Raw genomic sequence first — 20,558 nt, forward strand, 5'->3', positions numbered from 1 at the left:
TCACAATTGTGATCACAGCCTAAGGATATGCGGTAAGCCCCTTAGGATTGAGATCAGGCAACGTTTCTTTAACCAAAGTATGGTGACCATGTAGAATTTGAGGCAAGATCATTAATTAGAAAGGATTGAAATGGCTAAGAGAATGGTGGAACAGACTTGAAGGACCAAATGGTCTGCTTTTGCTTGTTTCTTTGAATTGAGATTTTCATTTGGTTTTTTTATTTTAGTTCTTCCTCTTCGCTCATCTCTTTTCACAATCCTCATCATCCCACATGACGGTGGAAAATGAGTTGCAATTAAAATTATCCAAAACTAGTTTCAATAAATGGTGCAAATTTGTAATTACCGATCTACCAATTTATTAGGTGTTTGATATCATTTGTTGCAATGTGTGTAACCTATAACTTCAGCTTTTTGTGTGTTTCAGGGTTTTTTTCAAATTCATTTGTTTATTTAGCTGACTAGTGTAACACTAAAGATGGAGCATTGTAGACACATAACTGTAAAGTTTTCCCTAAACATCGGAAAAATTGTAGGCAGAGTGGTGTTTTTTAACATTTGAAGTTGATCTTTGAATTTTGTAGGTGCAAAACTAGATTTTTGATGTAGGAACATTTTAAGACACTGACAAAAGCTCAAAGAATTGCCATCAAAATGCATTTTTAAACAGGACTTTAAAACAGTTTGCGGCTGGCAATAGAAGGCATTGTATGCTTATTTGTAGCTGTGCGGTACTAATTGCAATGATTTTGGATGCTGTGATATCCTATTGTGAAGCTTTAAAAATTAAACTGCAGTTTTGGGCATACATCTGATCGACAATGCTTTTGGTTAATATTTTGCCAAATTTTTCTTAAGGACCAGATTTATTACATGTATTCTCCTTCAGATCAAGTATTCTACAAGTAAACACTTATGGGTTATATAAGCCTGCACAACTAAACGGAAGATTGAGAATTGCACACAGTTCTAGCAAGATGCCTCCCCATGGGGTAGGTGCTCTCTGATTTTAAAAAATGCTGGTCACAAGGTATTTTCTTCCCTGCTTGGAGCATGTTTTGAGAGATTTCTCAGTTCTTCCTCATTCATTCAACTTGTGCACAAAAAAATGGAACGAGTCATGAATTGTAGGGGACAAAGGAATTGGAATGCCCTCATTAAGAAACTTGCCATGGTGCTACCATTTGAGTGTTGATATACCCTTTTAAATTTTTCATTTTGATTTTAATACTGATTTTGTTTTATTTATGTGCATGGATGTTTTAACTTGCACTAGATCCCTAAAAGTAAAAGTGTCAGTGATCTAAAGGACATATCTTGTTTTGCCTGAGCTCATACTTTGTAAATTCAAGCTATGAGCACTGGAATGAAGGTAAGCTTTAAATAAAACGTGGAACATAGTGGATTGTTTGCCAAATCCATGTTTTGAGTGTGTTCAGGCTGAGCCAACCTACAGGAATGTTGAATGAAATGGCTATTTTCTGTGTTTCCAATGCTGCCAATTACAGTGCAGGCTAACTTAAAATTCCAGTTTTGCTGAGTGCAAATTCAGTTCAGACAGAATTGAGTTGAAATGGAGAATATGTTAGGGGTGATGCATTATGTTAAGTGATGAGTAATAGCTAGAGCTCTTAGTGACTCATGAAGCCTCCTTAAAAATTAGTCTCAAATCTCAGATTGTTCTGGGAGTTGACCAATTGCTGTGCACTCCTGGTTCCATTAAAATGATTGCAGCATTGAAGTCTTTGGCCAGCATTTAGATATTCTCTTTTAGTGTTCCATTTGGAGTTGATCATTAAGGCTATGGGAGATGGCAGATAAGCACAATGTTTTGGTTTGAACCATCTGCTTGAGTTTAGTTGCAATTCTTAATTAGTGAATTGCATTGTTGGACTTCCGGCTGCTTCTGCCTTGAGAGTCGGAAAGTTGGGCTGAGCTGCTCACTGCTGAATACCTAATCTCTCATCTCTCAACTGTACTGCCTTCAAAACGGATCAGTCTTGTTGGAGATTGGGTGTATTTTGTGCAGGGTTTACTGTTGCCATTCGCCCTAAAACCCATGTGTACAAATACTGCCAAATGAATTGCCTTATTCAGAGCACGGTGAGCAAGTAGTTCCGTCAGCACCTTTCTTGGAATATAAAAGCATATATTAGAACCAGGAACCCTCTCTGAAATGGTGGTGCCGTCTCTGGGATGATTTGTGCCTGAACCAGGATTTTTTTTTTTAGCAACTACATTAAACTGCCAAATTCCTTCCCGTAAATGGCTCTGATTTAGCAGTACTGCTGCACTTTAAAAAGCTGAATTAATTTTGGTTTCACTTTGAAGTACAATTGACATGAGAAATTGATATTTTTTTTACTTGTAGAATAAATGTTTAGTCTCAGTGAAATTGTGAGGAAAAAGATGGTAGGACATCCTTTCTCTGGATGGTTGATCCTTGTGCCTGACTCTGCCTTCGATCAGCTAAATGTTGCAAGAAACTAAAATTATACAAGCGATAATGTATTTACAGTGACCCAGAATCAAAGCATTAGAAATAGTGGAAGTCTAAAACAAAATAGGAAACTATCACTAGGCCCATGGTGATCTTAATTGTGAGGAACAAGAATCAGAATTTTCTTGTGCCTGCTTTGCCTCATGTTATTTCTGTGTATATTCTGATATTGATTGGAACCGTTCTACAATTCTCTTGTTTGTGATTGCTCACCCCTCCCTTATGGATGGATCTAAGGCAGACATAGTACCCGGTGGCTCCACATTGCTTGAACCATCCCAACCATTTGGAAACATTATTTGTATGTTGGAGCTGTTTAAAAGTGACTTAATTTATAGTCAAAAAATTGGAAAATCTAGCTCAATATTACAAGTTTGTCTTGCTGGTACAAATCAGGAGTCACGCTGCTGAATGTAAATCTGGGAGAGCCATTTTAGTTGCAATGTTTGATGTTAAAGCCAGAAAGAGTGAAGTTTATGAAGAAAACCAAGTAACATTTGTTCCAAACCGAGGTAGCGCAATTACCATTAACTATGGACTTTAGAGGAAGACAATTAAAATTATCATGATGATCTGATGCTTTATTTTTTAATTCTTTGCACATGTTGACTTTGGTTGAAAACTCATTCTAAATTAAAATTTAAATTATCTTGCTGTGGGGCAAGGAAAATATTAATTTTGTCTTTCTGACCCAAGTCGTGGTCTTGGGGAGGAATCACCTTTCAAAGGTATTTAGGCAAGAGAGATGCAGATAATTGGCTGGTAAGTGTGGGGGAGGGGGTTACATTTGGGCAAGTACGTTGATAGGATTGGTGCAGAGGGAGATGGGCCAAATGCAAGCAAGTTTTCCTGGTATAATCTCATGAATCTCTGAACCATTTCCCCATACCCTCCTCCCTAAATTAGCTCATTTTAGAAATCCAAATAACCTGGTTTGTAAATAACATTTTAGAAATTTCAATGTTGAATTTATGAACTTCTATGGCATTTTATGTTATCAACCATATTTCCTGTTTAGGCAAGAGAGAGAAGTGCACTCTGTGTATTCATCATCCATTGAAAGTGGTTCTTTTTTAAAACATGGGCAACATTGTAGGAACAACTCCCATTTCTCTGAAGGAGGATCTTCCACGCAGACATCATCCACCCACCGTCTTCTATTGAACAATTTGTTTTAACTCATCTGTTGTTACAACTACCTGCAAGTGATGCATGCAATTTTCAATATTCCAGTTAACTGGATTGGTGAAGATTAGTACTTAAGAGTGTTTCTGTGGAAGGCTCTTTGGAGAAATGATGATGCTATTAAAGTGAGTAACCTTCTCTTTGATATAGGTTGTGACAAACTTTGAACTGGGAGGAATTTATGTATGGTTTTTATTTTTTTATACTTAATCAAGGATTAGAATTTCCATGTGAACTACTTCAGTGAATGGATAGAGTAGTTGATCCGTAAGCATTGGTTTAGTTGTGCAAATATGCTGTGGTAGCTAAGAAATGCAGACTTTAACATTAGTGGAAGCTGTAAGACCTTTGTTACTGTGCGCTGTAATTTGGTGTTGTTTGTACATTTATAGCTCTAACATAGGCAATGAGTACACAAAACACTGGTGCTACAAAAGGTGGTTATTGTGAATACCTCTCAAGAAACAGAAAAAGGAGCCAGGTTAGGAAATTCATGCCTTTTCCACCATTCATTGCAATCAAAGATGATAATCTGTTTCAATATAATTTTCTTGCCCCCTCTCCATAACTTTTATTGCTTTTACGTTGAAATGTATCCATCTCCGTAAAACTGTTCTGCAACTTGGGCTCTGCGGCCTTCCATCGTGCTTGTGTCCGATAATCTGATCTATGGTAGACACAAAATGCTGGAGCAACTCTGGACAGGCAGCATCTCTGGAGAGAAGGAATGGGTGATGTTTTGGGTCGAGACCCTTCTTCAGACTGAACAACTAGGACTGACTGCTGAGTTGATCCAGCATTTTGTATCTACCTTAGATTTAAACCAGCATCTGCAGTTCTTTCCTACACAAACTGATCTATGGCCCTTCCTTCTGTGCAGAGTTTTAAATTTTGATTATGAAAATTGTTTATGGAACTTATGTGCTGCAATGTGTAGGAAAGAACTACAGATGCTGGTTTAAATCAAAGGTAGACACAAAATGCTGGAGTAACTCAGCGGGACAGGTAGCATCTCTGGAGAGAAGGAATGGGTGACATTTCAGGTCGGGCCCCTTCTTCAGACTGATGTCAAGGGGGCGGGAAAACAAGGGCTATTTGGAGTTAGATAAGTCAATGTTCATACCGCTGGGGTGTAAGCTACCCAAGCAAAATATGAGGTGCTGTTCCTCCAATTTGTGCTGAGCCTCACTGACAATAGAGAAGGTCCAGAACAGAAAGGTCAGTTTGGGAATGGGAGGGGCAGTTATAGTGCTGAGCAACCAGGAGATCAGGTAGGTTAAGGCAGACTGAGTGGAGGTGTTCAGCAAAACGATCGCCAAGCCTGTGCTTGGACTTGCTGATGTGCTGCAATGCTGAGAACTATTCTGCACTCTGTGTCCCCTTTTCTCTACCTATTGTACATGTATTTGGCTTGATTGTATTCATATAGAGTATTGTCTGATGCATGCAAAACAAAGCTTTTCACTATATCTCAGGCCAAATAAACCGAAACCTTCTCATTGCACTAAACTCAAATGAAAACTAACACTGTGTAACTGGTTTTATCCCCCTCCCCCAGGCATACAACAATCCACTAACTCAGGAGTATGTATAGCATATAATGTATATTCCTCTTTGTGTCAAGAGTCCAAAACTATATATAATGCTCCAGGAGTGTACTCATCAATTTCTTGTTTAATAATAGCAAAACATTCTTGCTCTCTGTACTTGCATTGTCTTAAACGCCAAAATACCATTTGCCACTTAACTGCTTGCAGCACCTGAATAAAACAAGTGCTGGTGGTACTCAGCGGGTCAGACAGCATTTGTGAAGGGAAACAGACAGATGACCAAGTACTGAGAGCAAGAATGTTTTTGTTGAGACCTTTCAGACTGCACCTGCACATTGCTTCTGAAGATTGCTCTTTCAAAATGCATAAAAGCTTTTTTCTACACATACCATTAAAGTAATATGTATCTTTTTCCAACTGAAGTGGCTGATGTCATATGTTGTTTCTGCCATGAATTTGCCCCTTGCTCAATCTGTCAGTCACCTTGAAGTCTCTGCATCCTCCTCATCGTACCTAATCGCACTGACTTTAATGCTGTTGGAAAACATGAATATATTTCTCTCATTGAATCATTTTCTATATACGTATGGCCCAGGGACTGGACACTATCCCAATAGTTCTGCTTACCAACTTGACAACAAAATTAATCTTCAAATTTCTGCCAAACATCCAACTTTAAATCCAAGCCATTATCTCGATTCCATATACTTTAATTTTGCATAATAACTCGTAGGATACATAGAATTTCTGAAAATCTGTATACAATGCATGCATTGTGATTTCCTTACCTATTCTACTAACTAACGTCTTCAAAAAGCTGCAATAGTTTTGTCAAATGCTATTTGCTTGGCAGTAATCAATGCTAACTTTGTCTAATCCTGGTAATATTTTCTGTATCCTGTTATCTCCTTTTTAGGCGACTGCAGGAGACTATGCGGTCGCCACATGTTTGCGGGTGATTGCCGGGGAGTCGCCTTCATGGTTGTGAGGAGTCCCCGCATTCTGGGAACTAGTCGCCGCTTCATTATGGTCGCAGTGAATTTTTCAACGTTGAAAAATTAACGCGACTAGAATGAAGCCGCCATGGAGAGTACCGAGAATTCTGGAACCGTAGGGGGGTCGCCAGGAGGTTTCAGGTTCTCGTAGGTTGTAGCCGGTGCTGACCGGTGAATTTCATTGGCTCATTGGGGGGAAAAAAGGTAAGCAGCAGTTTTCAGAACCAAGGATAACCGACCGGTAATGTTAATGTCCGCCGAGCTTCACAGCTGTGTCTCTCTGGCTTGTTAAAAGTTGTCCCCACTCCTTCTTCCCCCCCCCCCCTTTTAAAGAACTTACCATACACTGTGCTTGAGCCGTCTTTTTACAGCGCAGACCTTCCTGTTCATTGCGGTGTGTGTTTGTATCACCTTGGCTTTGCACCATGTGAATTTTTGAGACTGCACAAGTGGGGGGAGCGCTGTCTAAAAATTTCACACGAGCTGGTGAAGGAAGCGATGTATTTGTTTGTGTGTGTGTGTGTGTGTGTGTGTGTGTGTGTGTTCCACTCTGACAGTCGCCGTTCCAGTTCCCGGTTTTTCAGGCGACTGCCGGCAACTTGACAGTCGGCAGTAGTCCGCTGAAATATCGCCTAAGTGGGACAGGCCCATAACATCTCTGTTTCCTGTTTTTGAATTATGGCGTTCCATTCCCCACCTGTCAATCTGCAGAAGCTATTTCATAGTGTACAATTCTGGAAAATGATAACCAATTTATTTATATATCCTCAGCTACCTCTGATACACTGCAATTGAAAATTATCAGGCTCTGGGGGTTTATTGGCTCGCCATTTAAAGTTTCAATTTCTCCATCAGTCTTTTCTTGTTTTTTTTCTTCTCTTGCATTCATTAGTTTGTTGCTTTCTTAACATTTTGCGAGAATTACTAGCAATGTCCTTGAAGGAAGAATTTAGCATTGCTGGGTTTACCATTAACTATATACTTGAACTCTTGAACCCTTGAACTCGACCTCCCAAAGTGGAACATATCATACTTGCTCAGATTAATGTCCAGTTGCCATTTCTCTGCCTATTTCTGTACCTAATCTGTATCCCACCGTATACTTTGACAGCCTTCCACGCTATCCATAGCTTCACCAATTTTTATGAGGTCTGCAAACTTACTAACCAATATTTGTGCCTAAGTAGTTTGCACAAACAACTGACGTTTCAGTATCGTTTGGTCCCTTAGGAACTCTTCTGTTCACAGACATTCAGCTAGAATAACGTGCTTCCATCACAACCCTCTGTCTTCTATGATTAAGCCAGTTCTGAATCCAAATGACCAAGTCACAGTAGATCACTTCCATTTTAATCTTCTGGGTCAGTCTACCATGAGGGACTTTGTCAAATGCCTTTGTCAAATCTATGTAGACAACACCCACTTCCCTAGTCTCATCAATTACCTTCTTCACCTCCTCAAACTCAATCAAGTTCATAAGACATGACCACCTATGGACAAAGCCAAGCTGACTGTCACTAAGTGGCCCATTCTCTTCTCAATGTGAGCACATCCTATTCCCGTGAGTCGTCTTCAATAGCTTCCCAACCAGTGATGTGATGCTCACGGGCCTATTGTTCCCTGGATTATCTCTACTTCCCTTCCTAAATAAAAGAACGTTGACTACTCCCCACACCTTGATTGTGGCAAAAAAGATAAAATGATTTTTGTCAAGGTGCCTCTTCTATCAATAACTTGGGATAGATTAATCAGATCTTGGGGATTTATCCGCTCCAATCGTATTCATGAGCCTCAACATCTCCACCTTCTTGATTACAAACTTGAATACTAACATAATGAAATTCCCCACATTAATTTCACTGTCCATGTCCTTCTACTCCGTGAATTACAGGTGCAAAGTACGCATTTAGTATCTCAACTACATCTTCTGACTTCAAACATAAATTCCTTTCTTTATCCTTGAGCGGTTCAACCCTCCCCTTGATTATCCTCTTGTTTTTAAATAAAAGCCTTGGGATTTTCTTTAATCCAACTCGCCAGTGACATTTCCTGGCCTTTCATTACTTGCTTCAGTTCTTTTTTGCTTGCATTATATTTATTAAAGACCCAGTCTAATATCTTCCTAAATATACATATGTTTTTTCTTTTTAACCAAATTAATAACAACTTTGGTCATCCAAGGGTTCTACCTTTATCCTTTCTCCTTGATATAGAACATGCTGGTCCTGAACTCGGATCAGCTGGCTTTAAAATTACTTCTGCATGTTTGGGTATGGACTTGCCCAATAACTGCTTCCAATTCACTCCCTCTTGCCCCTGTCTAATAATGTTGTAATGTGCATTGTCCTAATTTATTACCCCCCCCCCCCCCCCTGCACCTGTAACCTTTTCCCTGATAAGAATAACAACTCCCACCTTTCACATCTGAAATATTGAAACTGTGGAACAATGAACTGCCAATCTTGACCAAGTCTCCATAATAGCCACAGCATCGTGAATCCAGCCACTTATCAAAGCTCTAAGTTCATCTGCTTTACCCGCACTACCCCTTATGATGAAATATATTCTGTTCAACCCATTTGTTTCACCATATTCTTTAAGCTCTCCCTGCCTGTTCTTCATTTGAGACTTAGTGATGCTAATCTCTGCCTTCCTATGTTACTCTGGTGCCAATTCATATTTAAAAATAAATTTTGCATTCAAGTCAGCACACATTCCATCAAAGGAATGTATCTGTATAGATTTATTTTTGTGTATGTGACATACTACCATTGTGGGGACAAAAGTACTATGATTTTGTTGTTGTTTTGTCTTAATAACTGCGGCCTTGTCTTTTCTGTTTTGTCCTATATATAGTGCACTCCATAATGTTTGGGACAAAGACCCATCATTTATTTATTTGCCTCTGTACTCCACAGTTTGAGATTTGTAATTAAAAAAATCATTGATATAAGCTTTACAAACAGTGGGATATGATTCCTCTTTCCAACACCACCTCCCCGTATTCTATTTGAACAAGGAAAGGTGCTCTCCAGGAATATTTCAAAGAAAGAAGATAGTTGTACTTGCAATAAGTGGAATGTGAAAAAATGATGTAAGCTGCCTCCTGCTGTTGCAAGCTGGTGGTTCTTTATAAAGTGATAATAAAGTTAGTCACTTGTCATTATTTTATGACTAATTGCGCATTGTTGTTATATACAACCTGTATTGTGGCTATTTTTGAGAATGTTTGGTTCTTAAGCAAGCTTTGCTTACATTAAGTAATTCTTCATAATGCTACTGCTTCAAATATGAAGAAATCTATCTTGCTTTTATTCCCCAAGAGCAAAAATTGTTTAAGTAAACTGATCTGTATGCTGTAATCAACACAACTTTCTCATATTAGTGTTTGGTTTTACTTGAAAAGGGCAAACATGAATGTGCTTTCGTGAAGAATTGTCTTATTGATGAAAATGATTATGAACCATATGCTTATCGTGGAAACAAGAAACATTTTAATTTGTTTTTTTCAACTTATCAACTTGGATTTGTGCTAACACCTTGGAAACCAAAGAATTGGTTATTAGTTAACAATGCAACAATTTTAAAACAGTTCCTCTTCATTTTTGACAGATACCAGTTGGCGCTCAGAGGCTACATTTCGTTTCACTGGAGAGCGGTTTAGTAGGCTCAGTGAATCAGTGTTGAGTCCTCCTTGTTTTGTGCGAAATCTGCCATGGAAAATTATGGTAATGCCTCGCTTCCATCCTGATCGGCCTCATCAAAAGAGTGTCGGATTTTTCCTGCAATGCAACGCTGAGTCTGATTCTACGTAAGTAACATTTTAATGTTCTCTTTGTGCTTGGTTTATTTAAAAATCAACCCATCTGAAGAAATAGTAAACGGTACAAACTAAGCACAGAGCTCTATAGCCATGAAGACTCCCATGTATTCCTTTCAACAAATTAAGAAAATAAATGCATTAGCTGTTGAAGATAATGTGATATGTGGCCGGAAAAAAACACATTCTGTTGTCCTCTACGAAATTATATGGGTTATCTGAATTTAAATTGTTTAGCTTAGAGATACAGCATGGAAATGGGTCCTTCAGCCCACACTGACTATCAATCATCCATTCACGCTAGTTCTGTTTATCCCACTTTTGCATCCCCTATACACCAGGGCCAATTTAGAGGATAATTAACCTTCAAATCTGCATATTTTGGTGATTTTGGAAGAGGCCAGAGCAACCAGAGGAAACCCACATGGTCAAAGGAAAAAGGTGCACACTCAGCACAGGCAGCACTTGAGGTCTTGATCAAACCTTGCTCTTTGGCACTGAGGCAGCAGCTCTACCAGCTGCGCCATTGCGCTGCCAATTTCTTGAATACAATGCATCAAAATCTTCATTTCTTCAAGTGATTTAATGTGAATTGGTATATCTTCTAAATCGACGTTGAAAGCATCACAGGTGATACTGAAGGAGAATCATTAAGTAATGCCACGTTTTCACACTGCCTCAAGGTTATCTGTATCTTGTGTTTGGATAATTTTTGGATGGGTGCAGCAAATGACCAATTCTAAGTAGCTCTAAACCCTACGTAATTTCTGTCCCATTAAGCGACTTGTAAATGGCGGCATGCTCGGATATTACAGAGAAATTAAGTTCCTTTTGTGAAAATTTAGTAATTCCTGCTCAAAGGACAACTTCCTTTATCTGAAAGTCATGATCCCAGCTGCAGACTAGTAAATTTGTCCCATTTTATATGATTTGAACAATTGCTTTTTTCTTCCTGTATTCAATGTGGGCGTCAAAGGTTAAACTTGTGTTTAATTGCCCATCGCTAATTGCCGTTCATGAGGTGGTGGTGAATTTCTATCTTAAACTGCTGCAGTCGTTGATATGTTGGTAAACCCATCATGCTGTTTGGGTGAGACTTCTAGGATATGGCGATGTATTTCCAATTAAAGGTGTTCTTGAGGTGACTTCGTGGGCAACTTCCTGATGGTGGTGTTCCCATGCCTTTGTCATTCAAGTTGGCAGTGGTCGTGGGTATGGGAGGTGCTCTCTAAGGAGTTCTGCCATGTGGCTGCAGTAGTTCTTGTAGATGGTATAAACAGGTGATGCTGTGCACCAGTTCTGGAATTAGTGAAATTCATTTAGCCTCTTCATCTTATTTTGCCTCTACTTAATTAAAAAAATTGTTTTCGCATTTTGCTATGCAACTGGATAATGGCATGATGTTTGATATTTCTATCCTTCAGCGAGGTGCGTTATGTTCAGTTAAAATGCATTTATGTTCCCTTCAATAGATCATGGTCCTGTCATGCACAAGCTGTTTTGAAGATAATTAACTACAAAGATGAAGAGAAGTCCTTCAGTCGGAGGATTAGTCATCTTTTCTTTCACAAAGAAAATGACTGGGGTTTCTCTAATTTTATGACTTGGAGTGTAAGTGCTGCAAATTTAATTCTTCTACAGCCAACGTTATTGAAGTGTAATCCAAATCAAACTGCATATTTGAAATTAGTCTTCACTTCTCTATTTCAAAGTTGTTACAGGAAAGTGAGAGGTAATACAGGGATCTGACTAAACATTTAGTGTAAAACTGCTGCAGTGGTACAAGGCATGTTTCCATCAACCCACAATACTGAATTCTTGAATGTTGTCATAATCTTAAATTTGCTGCTAATCCGAAACTCATTTGGCAAACTTCCTATCTAATCCAGGGTTTGCCCATGTTTCCAGGTACCTGTCATGGTCTTACTGGAGTGAGGTCTTTGATCCTTTCCAACTGAGCCATCTGGAACCTTGGTTCATTACCTGCTATTGTTTTGCCAAGCAGCTAAAAAGGACTTGTCAACAGGATTACATAGTTGGATTCAGTGCCTGTGGTGACTGTGGTCGAATAGCCAAAACATCTATTTTTGTCAATACAACATGATCGAAACATGGACAGTCCCGGATTGCACAGGAGGCTTGCCAAATGAGGTTACAGCTCAGCATCAAATTTGATATCCCTTGACAATATACAAGAAAGGATAATTCAACATTGGCCTGATTTTGTGGCGAAGCAACCCCGCTTGCTGCTGACCTCGAAAGCTGCCTACTAGCAGACTGGTGTGGATTTACCCGTCACAACGTTTGTCGCTGTCAAGCGCCAGCTTTTGTGGATTTTGAGTGTTCAGCGATAGTGATGCCATGAAGCAGGTTCAGCGGCCAGTCAAACTGAAGAATTCTCAGAGCAAATCAAGAAGTTACTAGTGCAGTTTTTAACCAACTTTTTAAACGTTTTACAGAGCCGAAATAAAGATTGGAACATGCACTCGAGATTAAGGTAGAAATTGAAATATCATAAAATGATTTTTTCAATTTAAACAGGTATGGAATTTTGAAATTTGATGGAATCATGATCCAAACTTGGTACCAGAGTTGTAATTGAGTGGTAGTTGAGGCTTAGCCATTAAAAACTCAAAAGCTCAGCAATCAGCTTAGCATAATATCTTTGATGTATTTCCATTGCAAAGGTATGAAGTTCTTGCCGATTCACTGATCTCTGCAAATTTTGCTGGAGAAGGAAGCGATAGCATGTGTTAATAAGCTGAAAGTTATTGACACCAGTTTTAAAACTTGTGGCGTGCACATGCAAATACACGGTAGAGTTGCCGTGATTCCTTCACTAGAATGGTGGCTACTGAAATCTTCACGGTTGTTTCTTGGCATAAACCCGCAAATCCACAAAATAGCACTGTCCTAAACAGGTAAAATGTACCAGCCTTCCTCATTGATTTTTAGATAATCATCACTGCTTGAAATCCAATTAAAAGCAATACTTTGCTATTAAAGTGTAAAATAATTAAGAATTTAGATTTTACTGCTATATATCACTTAATTTTCATTGTCTGATTCTGTTTCTTTGCCTTCATCGCAGTTTCTCAATCTTCAAGAATATTTGCTGTACTATAGGCATTGTTTGGGAAGCTTTGATTTTTCTCTGAATATTTTTTTCTGTTTCTGATTACTTTGCAATTTGTACAATTTCAAGTTCTAATTTGCTTATGAAGCTTGTAATGCAGAAATAATTTTATGGCTAACTTTTCTGTTAGTTTTGTGTCTTATTTTCTGACCCCAGGTATGTTTCAATTTTTTCATTTTTTGAATTGTTATATTTTAGGAAACAATTATTTACTTGCATTATTTTGCTCACTGTGCATAACTCCACATACAAGTTTAACTTAAAAATGAAGTGATTTTGGAAACTTCCTGTTTCACTTTCCCTTGTAAATCGCACTATTATAAATAAACAGTACTGTTGTACTGTTATATTTGGTCTTCAATTGAGCCTAATTCTTGTGGTAAACATGTGTCTACATTATTTTTGGTTGTCCCCTGAGGTTTGGTGTTGCTGAAATATTTTCCTGAAAACACTATTATAGTTTGGGTGAGTTGTGAGTTCTCATAGCATGCTATGAGAATGCAGTGTGACTTGGACAAGTTGGGTGAGTGGGCAGTTGCATGGCAGATGCAGTTTAATGTGGATAAATGTGAGGTTATCCACTTTGGTAGCAAAAACAGGAAGGCAGATTATTTAAATGGTGTCAAGTTGGAAAAAGGGGAAGTACAACGGGATCTGGGGGTCCTTGTTCATCAGTCAATGAAAGTAAGCATGCAGGTACAGCAGGCAGTGAAGAAAGCGAATGGCATGTTGGCCTTCATAACAAGAGGGGTTGAGAATAGGAGCAAAGATGTCCTTCTGCAGTTGTACAGGGCCCTAGTAAGACCACACCTGGAGTATTGTGTGCAATTTTGGTGTCCAAATTTGAGGAAGGACATTCCTGCTATTGATGGTGTTCACATGGTTGATTCCTGGAATGGCGTTACTGTCATATGCTGAGAGAATGGAGCGGCTGAGCTTGTATACTCTGGAATTTAGAAGGATGAGAGGAGATCTTATTGAAACATAAGATTATTAAGGGTTTGGACACGCTAGAGGCAGGAAACATGTGCCCAATGTTGGGGGAGTCCAGAACCAGGGGCCACAGTTTAAGAATAAGGGGTAAGCCATTTAGAATGGAGATGAGGGAACACTTTTTCCACACAAAGTTGTGAGTCTGGAATTTTCTGCCTCGGGGCGGTGGAGGCCGGTTCTCGGGAAACTTTCAAGAGAGCTAGACAGAGCTGGTGAGGGCTCTTAAAGATAGTCAGCGGTTATGGGGACAAGGCAGGAATGGGGTACTGATTGTTGATGATCAGCCATGATTCCATTGAATGGCAGTGCTGGCTCGAAGGGCCGAATGGCCTACTCTTGCAACTATTGTCTATTGAATCATTGAATGTTAAAATACATACCCATTGATTTTAAACAAGACCTTCCCCAAAACTTGTTCAAATGGGGAATAGAGAACAGAAATTTCCAAATTCATATTAGGTCATTTGCATGGTTTTGTTGTCAGTGCCTAGTATGTTCCCGAATTCTAGTCTCATTGTTTGGAACACGAGTTTCACTTTTTTGTTGAAAAAACATCGGAATGAAATTTACGATTGAATGCTTAATTAGAATCTATTTAAAATCTCTTTAGGAAGCAACTGATGCCGAAAAAGGTTTCATAGAAGATGACAAGGTTACTTTTGAAGTCTTTGTTCAGGCTGACGCACCACATGGTGTTGCGTAAGTATTGTATTTGGATTACATTTTGGGTATTTTAGAAATTGATTAATAGAGAGAGATTTGCATAAATCATTAATGATTAAGCACATCGTGCAAAAAGTAACATTAAATCACTTTTCATGTTTTATGGAATCTGGCAGGTAAAATGGGAAAACTTGCATAACGATGTCTTTGAGCCTCCTGTGGGGAACAGTCATGACATTTTGAACCTGCTGTTTTTCTGCATGTTTTTGCTTGCATATATCATTGGGAGGTGACAAATTATGAACGTTTTTTTACATATGTCCTTCCAGGTGGGATTCTAAGAAGCATACAGGTTATGTAGGACTGAAGAACCAAGGAGCAACTTGTTACATGAATAGCTTATTGCAGACATTGTTCTTTACGAATCATTTGAGAAAGGTAATGTGATCATCACTGTAGTGACGCTTTGAGTTAAATTATTTGAAGGATTCCATGACTCACAGCGGTTGTAATTTTTCTCGAATTTAGTTACGTTATGAAGAGGATATCCCAGTAAAAACTTAGTATATAAAATATATTTTAGCAAAATGTTTGAATTAGCATTTGGGCATCAGTTGCTTTTCTAAAAAAAATGAAGCAATTATTTGTTGTCGTCACGGTTGTAACACAAGTGCTGCGGTATGTTATTTTGTTGCATCATTTTGGTGTGTCTTCAGCCGGGGCCTCACTTGCATCTCAACGAGTTCCAAGCCTAGCATGATGTTGAGCAACTGTAAAATTAGACAACTCTTCTCACTGATGAATTAAGGAAACTAAGGGAATATTTATAAAGGATAGGGTGTTGCTTGACTAAGATGATGTCTCGAGATGCTAAGGAGGATCACTTTAGGTGGGCATCTGTCAGAGGCCCAAGGCTTTTTGCCTTGTCCTTTTGTCTCTTGCAAGCCCTTCCGTTTGTCTCTTGGGCATATAATAACTACTTGGGTTATTCCCTATGATGCACAGATTGCATAGAAAATCAAATAAAAATTGCAGCTACTGGAAAAGAGAAATATATATAAAGAATACTGAAAAGACTCAATAGGTCAGGCAACATCTGTGAGGAACGGCAAATAGTTAATGCTTCTGGTCCAAGCCCTTTCGTCAGGAAAATTGGCTCATTGTTTGTGGCAGAGAAGGCAGGTGCGGTGGTGGTGGGTGGGGGGGGGGGGGGGGCGGGTTAGGAGGGGGATTGAGGGGAAGGAGATGGGTCGAATAAGGGTAATATCTCTTCGGTGAAGCCAAATACATTAACATAGTAGTTAGGTTCACGTTATGAATAAAGTGGCAGCCAACTTGAAGCTCAGGGTCACTTCTGAGGACTGCATGATTGCATTCATGGTTTGGTGCCATGCACAGGCTGATCTTCACTGCTTGGGTGCTTGCCCTTTGGGTAAATAGGACACATCAGTGCAAATTATGCAACAGTGTGGCCGTTTGCAGGTTGGACATGCAACACTTTCCATTATTTGGAATTCACTGAGATTTTTTTTGTCATTACCTGTCACACACTGAACTTAAAAATGCTTTCTGCCATGATGAATGTTTTCTGTCATACCAGTTCCCATAATATTGAATTTGTTTTGTTATCATAGGCTGTCTATATGATGCCAACAGATGGGGATGATTCATCCAAGAGTGTTCCTTTAGCATTGCAAAGGGTGTTCTATGAGCTGCAACACAGTGATAAACCTGTTGGAACCAAGAAACTGACAAAGTCTTTTGGGTAAGTGAAAACTTGTACTTCCATGAGGGAAAATTGTTTTCATAATTAATTTAGTTTAGAGATACAGCGTGGAAACAGGCCCTTCGGGCTACCGAGTCCGCACCGACCAGCCATCCCGCACATTAACACTATCCTACACACACTAGGGAGAATTTTACATTGATACAAAGCCAATTAACCAACAAAGCTGTACGTCTTTTGGAGTGTGGGAGGAAACCGAGGATCTTGGAGAAAACCCTCGCGGTCACGGGGAGAACGTACAAACTCTGTACAAACAGCACCTGTAAGGCAGCAACTCTACCGCTGCGCCACCATGCCGCACTTCCATTGTCTTAAAGGTTCTCATTGCATTATTGTTTATTCTGTGCTGCATGTCATTTTACTCTTCAACTGTTATGATATTCTGAGTGTACTCCCATTCCTCGAACAAATAGCATCATGACATTTTCTGATAGAATCGAATAGAATACCCTTTATTGTCATTCAAACAGCTTGGTTTGAACTAAATTGCATTTTCTACATTCTTAACATTACAAAAAAAAACAAGACCCACACTTAACACAATTTACATAAACATCCATCAAAGTGAATCTCCAACACTTCACTGTGATGGAAGGCAAAAGTCTTATCTCTTCCCTTTGTTCTTCTCCCGCGGTCCAGCAGTCCAACTGCAGCGTCGAGGCGACTGGGGCTCCCGATGTTAAAGCCCCCGGCATGCGATGGTAAGTCCCGCGGCCGTTAAGCCGCGCCGGGTGATGTCAGGCCCCGCTCCAAGTCATTTAACCCCGCGATTCCGGCGGGAGAGGTTGCCGTTGCGTGAGCTCCGAAAAGCGGTCTCCCACCAGGGACCTGTGAGCTCCCGATGTTACCATCCACCGGGCCTGCGGCCGGAGCCTCCGAAGCTCCGAAGTCGGGTCGCAGCCGCGCGCCACCACAGCTCTTCCCGTTCTGAACATGTGCAGCTCCACGATGGCAAGTCCGCAGGCTCCGCGACTGGAGCCCTCAGGTTGGATCCGGCTCCACAATGTTAGGCCCAACGACACCGGAGACCCGACAGGGAAAAAGTCTGGTCCCCATACAGGGAAGAGATTAAACGGTCCGCCCCCCCCCCCCCCCCCACATTTACACAGCTAAGAAAATAATAAAAACTAGAGTCAAAGCATACATTTAACGAGACAAAAATTTAAAAAAAAACAACGGACTGCAGTCGAGCAGCTGCCGTTAGGCGCAACCACACCACACGGAGAACATTCTGATAGGTTCTAGGTGGTGTATTGGTTATGTAATTGTAATACAATAACAAGTAGTTTAAAATGCAGCTTAGCGTATTTTGTGCCTTTTCCAAGATGATTAAGAGTGAATAATATGGTGACTATTGTGATGTGACTATTTGCAAGTGGAAGGTGCTCCTATCCTCAAAAATATACCATTTTATGCTATGTTCTAAAACATCGTACTGTGGTTTCCCTGCTTGAATAGGCCTTTTGGAAAATTTGTGCACATTAATGAAATTATAGTTCTCCTTAGAAAATTGTATTATTACTGCTCAAATGTGGTGAAGTTCTAAATAAATGAATTTTCTCCTAGCTGGGAAACACTAGACAGTTTTATGCAACATGACGTCCAGGAACTCTGCAGGGTGGTAAGTTATTTCACTGTATAAATTCATTATTTGCATTTGGTGCATGCAGATGTATTAATCATTTAATTCTATTGTTCAATAACAACTTTCCAAGAATTGAGCCTTAAAATTTAAATGCAAGGTATTTTTGTATGTTTAATTTTAAACGTGGCCTCAATTGTGGAATGGAAGAAAGATATATGCAGCAATAAATACTTGCACCTCCCCTGCTGGTCCAATGTGTAGGAAGGAGCAGCAGATGCTGGTTTACACCAAAGATAGACGCAAAATGCTGGAATAACTGTCCGAAGAAGGGTCTCGACCCGAAACATCATCCATTCCTACTCTCCAGAGGTGCTACATGTCCTGCTGAGTTACTCCAGAATTTTGTGTCCATCTACTGCTAGTCCAATGTTGGCCTCAATACTACTTTCCTGCATTCTCTCCATACCCTTGATTCCCTGGTACAAATGTCTGTCTCCACCATGAATATATTCACTGACTCCACAGCTGAGATAATGATTTTAAGAGTCACCGCCCTCTGAAGAAATTTCTGCTCCTCCATCTTAAACAAGTGACCGCTTATGGACTTAGGCGACTGCAGGAGACTATGCGGTCGCCACATGTTCGTGGGTGGTTGCCGGGGAGTCGCCTTCATGGTCGTGAGTAGTTCCCGGAATTCTGGGAACTAGTTATGGCCTCATTATGGTCGCCGTGAATTTTTCAACATGTTGAAAAATTAGCGGCGACTAGAATAAAGCCGCCATGGAGCGTAGCGAGAATTCTCGAGCCGTAGGTGGGTCGACAGGAGGTCCTAATGGGTTGCCAGGAGGTCGGAGGTCCTCGTAGCTTGGAGCCGGTGCTGAACGGTGAATTTCATTGGCTCATTGGGGGGAAAAAAGGTAAGTAAGGATAACCTAAGTAAGGATAACATTAAATGTTAAATGTCCGCCGAGCTTCACAGCCGTGTATCTCTGGCTTCTTAAAAGTTGTCCCCACTCCTTCTCCCTCCCTCTTTTAAAGAACTTGCCGTACACTGTGCTTTAGCTGTCTTTATACAGTGCCAGCCTTCCTGTTCATCGCGGTGTGTGTCTGTATCACCTTGGCTTTGCACTGTGTGAATTTTTGAGACTGGGCAAGAGGGGGGAGAGCTGTCTAAAAAATTCACACGGGCTGGTGAAGGATGCGATGTGTTTGTGTGTTCCACTCTGACAGTCGCCGTTCCAGTTTCCAGTTTTTCAGGCGACTGCCAGCAACTTGACAGTCGCCGGCAGTGCGCTGAAAAATCGCCTAAGTGGGACAGGCCCATTATTCTGAAACTGACTTCTATTTCTAAGTAACTATTATAAAAACATTTTGGTATCCCGAATATGAATCCTTCTAAGAATCTTGCATGTTTTTAACGAAAACTCCAGGGTACGGACCCAACCTGCTCAATTGTCACATGTCAGCCCGTTGTCTTAGGAATTAAACCTGTGAAACCGAACTGCATTGCTTCCATTGCAAATGCGTCTTTCCTTAAATATGAAGGCTAAAAAGTTTCACAGAACTTCAGGTGTGCCCTGTGATGTTGTTATCAAAAGTTCCCTTTTTTTTTAAATGTTAGAATACTTGGTGATTATAGGCTATCATTACATTAGACTTGCTAATTCTGTATCTGCGTGCCAAGTTAAATCTTTTGTATTTCCTGGTCTGTTGATGCTTTTTACATTGCAATTTTTGCTGTTTTCACTCCCATTAGTTTTATAACTTTTATCCATTACAAAAAAAGTTTTAGGCTTTAAAAGTTTTAAAACTCCTAACTTGGAGCTTGTAATTTTTTTATAATTCTGCAAGTATGTATAAAGAAACTGGCAATCAAGGTTAATATTTAGGATGTTCAAATTATATCTTGGATATGTGATAGCAGCAACTACAACATGAATTACTCCTATCTTATATTGAGTGTTGGTGCAGACTATTACCTCTGCAAGGTTTATATATCTCTCTATTGGAAACAGGTATGAAATATTCTACTAGGGAGCAGCAGGGTCTCAGCAAATAATAAAAACTTGAATAATGAAACAACAAATTTTATACACAAGCTGTCCATGATCAGCACATGTCTGGGTTGCTTTCTAGTGACTGCTGTTGGCAAATGCAGGATACTGTAACATTAATTATAGCTTGAGCAGCTTTTGTTTTCAAAACCCTGCTGACTTGGATATATGAAATAGGCAGTAAAGTTCTGTATGACGAACAATAAGCAAAGTATCCTTAATCATTCCAAGTTGAACTCTTTCATTGCTGTTATAAACAGTCATTCAATAGACAATAGGTCCATGATTTGG

The 20,558-nt window shown here is 39.8% G+C and overlaps 1 protein-coding gene across 6 annotated transcripts in view; it reads left to right on the top strand.

Moving 5' to 3' along the window:
- Nucleotides 1-20,558, top strand: part of usp7 (ubiquitin specific peptidase 7) — a 101,497-nt gene that overhangs the window by 36,543 nt on the left and 44,396 nt on the right. For all 6 annotated transcript variants that reach the window (XM_033040442.1, XM_033040443.1, XM_033040438.1 and 3 more), the window contains 6 exons: nucleotides 9,843-10,041; nucleotides 11,523-11,661; nucleotides 14,790-14,878; nucleotides 15,172-15,280; nucleotides 16,477-16,607; nucleotides 18,195-18,249. In XM_033040442.1, coding sequence (XP_032896333.1) covers nucleotides 9,843-10,041; nucleotides 11,523-11,661; nucleotides 14,790-14,878; nucleotides 15,172-15,280; nucleotides 16,477-16,607; nucleotides 18,195-18,249 — 722 coding nt within the window. The remainder of the gene's footprint in view (nucleotides 1-9,842; nucleotides 10,042-11,522; nucleotides 11,662-14,789; nucleotides 14,879-15,171; nucleotides 15,281-16,476; nucleotides 16,608-18,194; nucleotides 18,250-20,558) is intronic.

This window comes from Amblyraja radiata, chromosome 22, assembly GCF_010909765.2.
Source record: "Amblyraja radiata isolate CabotCenter1 chromosome 22, sAmbRad1.1.pri, whole genome shotgun sequence".
NCBI lineage: Eukaryota > Metazoa > Chordata > Chondrichthyes > Rajiformes > Rajidae > Amblyraja > Amblyraja radiata.